Source organism: Hipposideros armiger, unplaced genomic scaffold, assembly GCF_001890085.2.
Source record: "Hipposideros armiger isolate ML-2016 unplaced genomic scaffold, ASM189008v1 scaffold_50, whole genome shotgun sequence".
NCBI classification, from domain to species: Eukaryota; Metazoa; Chordata; class Mammalia; order Chiroptera; family Hipposideridae; genus Hipposideros; species Hipposideros armiger.
In genome coordinates this window covers 3818519-3824518 of record NW_017731400.1, presented here as the reverse complement: position 1 = coordinate 3824518, position 6000 = coordinate 3818519, and the positions used below count along the sequence as shown (strand labels likewise).

The 6000-nt window shown below is 49.2% G+C and overlaps 1 protein-coding gene across 1 annotated transcript in view; it reads left to right on the top strand.

The window, feature by feature from the left end:
• The first annotated feature begins 1329 nt into the window (after positions 1-1329).
• The window catches only part of E2F3 (E2F transcription factor 3), a 77208-nt gene continuing 72537 nt past the window's right edge, over positions 1330-6000 (top strand). The window contains exon 1 of the mRNA XM_019640478.1: positions 1330-1669. Within this exon, the coding sequence (XP_019496023.1) occupies positions 1652-1669 (18 nt within the window). The 5' untranslated portion in view covers positions 1330-1651. The remainder of the gene's footprint in view (positions 1670-6000) is intronic.

Genomic DNA, 6000 nt, shown 5'->3' with positions numbered 1-6000 from the left:
GGCGGCGGGGAGGAGAGAAGGAGAGACTTGGAAACTCCGACTGCAAATAATAAAGAAATTGAAAACAATACATTAATATACCATAGCAATAAAAAGAGCAGGACCGAGAGATGAGAAAGGGGATCCAGCCCGCCCTGGAGCAGTACCTGGTGACCGCCGGGGGTGGGGAGGGGGCGACAGTCGCCGCCGCCGCTGCAGCCTCCATGGACAAAAGGGCACTGCTAGCCAGCCCCGGCTTCGCCGCCGCCGCCGCCGCTGCCGCCGCCCCGGGCGCGTACATCCAGATCCTCACCTCGAACACTTCCACCACCTCCTGTTCCTCCTCCCTCCATAGCGGCGCCGTCGCCGCCGGCCCCCACCTCCCCAGTGTCCCCGGCGCGGAGCAGACCGCCGGCAGCCTCCTCTACACCACGCCGCACGGACCCTCCAGCAGAGCCGGGCTGCTGCAGCAGCCACCAGCGCTGGGACGCGGCGGCAGCAGCGGCGGCGGCCCTCCGGTAATGCCCTCCGGTTCCCAGCGTCCCCAGCCCAGGCGGAGGGTGGGCGCGCTTCCCCGGGAGAGCGCTGGCCGAATACCGTGGGCCTCAGGGCTGCCCCTCCAACGAGGGTTTATTGTTAGACTTGTGCGCTCCCCTCAGCGCCCCTGGGGTTGGGGGACTCCCCCGGGCGCGCGGGGTAGTGGGGATCGCCTTGGCGCGAACCACATCAAACACTCTGAAACTTTTCGCGCCCCCCCCTTCTTTTCCTGCACTTTTCCCTACCCCCATTCTCCCCTCCCCTCCAACTCGAAGCTTCCTCTTTCTCCGGCGTAGGATGGGGTCACGCCCCGGATGGAGAAGGGGGTGGGGGAGGGAGTAGTGAACTGGGGAGTGGGGGACACTGGGGGGCGGTGGAAACCCGGGCACTCTTGGGCTCATCATACCCCACCGGCCTCGGAGGCCCGTTGGTGGCCAGGGGTCCCTAAGGCGTGCTCGGAGCGCAGGAGCTCTGCCACCCAGTGCTTGTCACATTTTGGATCTGTAACTCCGGGCAACAAAGGGGCTGGGGGCAGCGGAGGGGGATGTGTTGGGAGGTGATGGAGCTGGTAGTCAGGTGGGCGTGGGCTGTCTGGGGGTGAGGGGCTAGCCGGCTGGCGTCCCGGCCTGGGCGCATCCTGACGGTGGCAGTGGCGGCGCCCGCGTGGCCCGAGTGCCCGGGCCTTCCTCGCCCGGCCCCGGGCCTGCCCTTGACCCGCCTCTCCCCTTACCCCTTCCTTCTCCGCCCTATCCCCCTCCCCGCCCCCCGGCGACGGAGGGCGGGTGCAGCCGTGTTCCCGTCCCGTCGCCCGGGTCTGTCCCTCTCCCCGGGACCCGCCGGTGACGTTTCGCACACGTGCGCGGAGGACGCGCCTGTGACTGGGGAGGAGGCGGCGGCGGGAGGGGGCGCTGGAGGGGGAGAGGGGGCACCCACTTCCTCCTGCTCGCCGGCTCCCTGGCCTGGGACCGTCCCGGCGCCCTCGCACCCGCCCCCGGCACGGCCACCCTCCCTCTCCTCTCTCCACCCGCCTGCGGGCGCTCGCCCTCGCCCGGCGCCGCCGGTCTGCTCGGCCCTCCCGGCCCCTCTCCAGCAGCCCCCCCCCACCACCTCCCCCGGAGCCAGGCTGGTTTCGGAAATGCCCTTACAGCAGCAGGTTAGTGACCTGGACCGCGCGGGGGCCAAGGCGGGGGCACCAGATTTTGTTGGGGGCTGGAGCCGAGGGGGTAGGCGGTTGAGCGAGGTTTTGGAGTGGTAACGGGGGGTTGGGTGCTTGAGGGAAATGAGTAAGCAAGAAAAATCTAACTAAGTAAATGCCCCGGCCTCTGGTTCTAGGAACCTCGGGGTGCGAGTGTCCGCCGCAGGGGGTGGGTTTAGTGTTTACGAGTATTTTTTTTCCTAAGGGGGCCGGTGGATGGGCGATTGAAAACCAGAGGGGGCTTCTCGCCAATGGCCGAGTTGAGCTCTGTTTTCTGTCTTCCTTTCCTTGTGCTAGAGGGGGAGGGGGCGGGTCAGAGGGTTGGGTGTCCGTAGGATTCCCAGGCCACCCGCCACCCCCTCCCTTTGTCCCTGTAATTTATAAAGCGCCTTTGAGAGATGATTTGGGTCAGTATGCGGCTTCTCTTTTTGTTGATACTAGAAAGAAGTGTGGCCCGGAGCCCCCCCCACCCCTTCTCCTTTTCTCTCCTTCATTCCCTTCCTCCATGCCTCCTGTCTTCACCCTCGTGGTCAGGCTTGGCCCCCATGAGGCTAGAAACGAACCAGACTCCTTTAGATAAATGGTTGGTTGATAATACCAATCGTTGACCTCACCTTGTCTCAGCTCCATAATGGGTTTATTTTTTGGAGGATCAAAATTTTGCAGGGGTCTTTAAGAAGGTCAGTAGATAGGCATGCTTCGGGAAATGAGATGGATTTTGTAATAATGACAATTTTTATTTCCGTACTTTTCCCAATTCCTCCCCGGGTTGGTTCTTAACGGCCTTACAGCCCCAGAGATACTTGCTGGGGATGTGTGATAGTCTCAAAGAAGGTAGGTGATCGTTTTATGGTTTTTTGGGGGTTTTTTTAGTGACTAGGGTCTGCCAGCAGGGGGGAAACTGTACTGTACCTGCTTATACATACAGTATTCAGTGTGCTAGATTCTCAGTCACAGGAATAGTCCATGCTTTATTAGCATTAAATACTACTGACTTGACCTAAACATTCTTGGACATATTTTAAGCATATTTGTCCCCTACACAATTATTACTATATCATAAACCTAATCTGAAACAACCAGCTATTGACATACTTCTTGGATTGGATTCAGATTTATGGGAGGGTAGTTTTGATAATAGGAATTTGTGAGACCACCAGATTGCCTTTTTTTTTTTTTTCCTTTGGAATCTTAGCCTGCTTGTTGAGCCAGGTCTCCCAAACTGTCTAGCCAAACTTATATGTAGTTCATTGTATTTAAAGTATAAAAAATTACCCTCACCACCTTCCAAGTTATTTCAGAACCTTGTCCTCCTTGCCATGAGAATATAATTCCAAAGTCATGAGCCCTGAGTATCAAGTTTGACTTCTTTGTTATCAAAATTATATTAGACTTCTGTTTAAGTCTTGAAATTTATTGATATTCTTTCCCTAAGCAGTAACCACAAGCATGGGGGCAGCTAAGTAATTGGCTGCACAAAGAGACCATTTAAATACTTTGTGTCCAAGAAGTAGTTGAGAACTTGTGTTCAGGTGGCAGAAGTAGTTGAGAACTTGTGTTCAGGTGGCCAGAGTTGCAGACCCCCACCTGGTTCTTACTAGATGTTCTGTCTCAAGGACATCTAAGAACTTAACCACCTTTTTTTACATGAGAAAAAAATAACACGAGTACTATCTTACTAGCTGATTGCCTCTCATTTACAAGTTGTATGATCTTAGGCAAATACGAGTAATGTCTCAAAACAGTTTCCTCGCCTATTACATAGGAACAGTAACACCACTAACTTGAAGGTTCTTTTTAAAAGAGTTAAATATGCTGATGCATGTAAAACACTTAGCACAGTGCCTGGCAAATAGTCACCCAGTAAAATGAGCATGCAGAAATGTTATTTTTTATAACTTAGAGAAATAGTGTAAGACCACATGTACAGCTCTCCCTTTATTTACATATATGAGCAAAATGTTTAAAAGTTTTCTAACTAATTGATTTAGGTTTTTAAATCTATAAAACATTGCTATCCTAACACTGGAACTGTTAGGAACATGTCAGTGTGACAGGCCTATGTAGAGATGGTGGTGCTGAGCGGCCGAACATGAGCTTGTGCCTTGCATTGTGACAAATTTAGAGCAACTCATCCTCACTCCACTTTTTTGCCTGAGTTCACTCCACCCATGACTCATGGACCTGCCAACTTTTAGGTATATCTATGCCCAGTGACTTTTGTAGAGCTGAACTCTCAGTTGTCACCAAGTCAGAGACATGGACTAGATAACCTCAGTTTTAGATGGTGAACTGTTGGAAAGGGAAGCACACTAGAGAAATTAGCTAGAAGTGCTGTTTTCTGGAACAGAAAGGGCTTCTTCATGTTTTGCCTTTTCTAGAAGAAGCTAAAATTATTTCATTCTACTTCTAGAAAATTTGGGCTCCAGTAATGTAAGAGACAATGGACTGTTACATCTGATTTCATTTAATCCAGTCATAGCAACCCACTGATTATACTTTGGAAAAGAACTCACAATGCTTGAAATTTCCCTGTAAGAATGGAGGAACCCTAGGTGCTATAGCTGGGTCTGCTTTTTTCCTATACAAGTATAAAAGAAGAAAAATGCTGGGTTCCTGTGGTTCTGTACTCAATCTTGCTTCTGCTGAGATATATAGTCTATGCCAAGTTTAAGCTAGGAGAGACTATTTAGTCACTACATACCTCAACATGGGAGTTTTAACATAATGCAGTGCCCAGACTTGGGCAGTACAAATAGCTCAGTGCCATGATCAGTACCAAGGGCGCCCCTCTAATCATCCTCTGAAACAAAGCACCCTTAAATGTGGCACCGTGAGGTAAGGAACTCAAGCTTGCGAACAGGAAAGGATTTTTTTGTTTTGTTTTTCTATAAATCATCACCTTGTATAATACTTGGAAGAGTAGATTGTGAGATTAATGTGCTGTGTAAAGGTAACTTGAAAACAGAAAATAATACTCTAAGCTTAGACATGACTAACAGCACCTAGAGATTGAAAGACTTTGGGGAAAAGTTGCTTATATTCTCATTTCCCAGAGGTACAATATAGTTTTCTTTTAACTCTTGGGTCTTTATTGCCATCCCCAAAGATACCTTTAACCCCTTTCCAACGAACTTGGACCCTTTTGGCAAAGCTTCAAATATTCAGTTAACTTCCTGGCTGTTTTTTTAATTTAATGTGATTTACATGTATTCCATGTGTATCTCCAGTTTACATCCACGTCCCCAGGCTAACCAATTCTCATTCTTTTTTAACCATCTACTTTCTACAAACATCTTAAATTAGAATGAGTGAAAAATCAACAATTGCCTATGCTCATCGAATCAAGTCCCTCATGGATTCCCATGAAACCATCCCAAATAGTGCAAGGTAAAAAAGATTTCAATTCTTATCAGATTCTGTTTCATTTTGTTACTTTGAGAGGACCTTCCCTGAATTCTTGGAGGTACTAAGCATGTGGTTTAATGCATATTTTCATGCTTGTTAGCAGCTTAAAATAGTGTTTTCAGGGACTGTATTTACAATTGCTAAGAAGCATTTTCTACTAATCATTTTTTCATGGGACTAAGAAGGGAAGATAACTGGGAAAGCAGTAAATATAGGAAACCACTAATGGTATCTCCTTCCTCCTACTCTGATCCTCTCTTTGGCTTCAAAGAGTGACTTGGAAAATGTATCTTACACAATAAAAGACACACAGCAGAGGTACAAAAAAGCAACAGTTACAATGGAATGGGAAACTTGGAGTGAGAAGATGGGGATTAATGTAGAGGGATAATACACATAGCTTTTGCTTCAGTAAGAAAGAAATTGGTTTATTTTCTGTTTGCACTTTTGCTTCAAGACACTCTCCCCCCAAAACAGTGTGCCTTTAGAACTCAAAGAATGTGTTAAGTTACAGGAATGCATTCTCTGTCTCCCCCAAACCTTAACTGGGGGGTCAGTCTTATGACCAGGGTGGCCACAATTGTCTACAACTTGACTAAACAAGAGGAGATAAAGCCCACTGGTTGCCAGATTGTATCAGAAAGCCCTGGCACTTTGCTGGAGAACTTGTGGGAAGCCAACCACTGCTTTGCTTTGTAAACTAAGGCAACTGTTTATGTTGGTGGGAGGTTGATAGTGCGAATTGACAGTTGAAGGAATAGGGAGCCCATTAAAAGGATAAACAGTTGACTTTAGTCTGCTTTCTGTTACTGTACCTCATCTCTCTGGGGCCATTTGTAGTGTCCAGGCACCTTTCTTAGAACTCGATAGCCCCCAAGAAC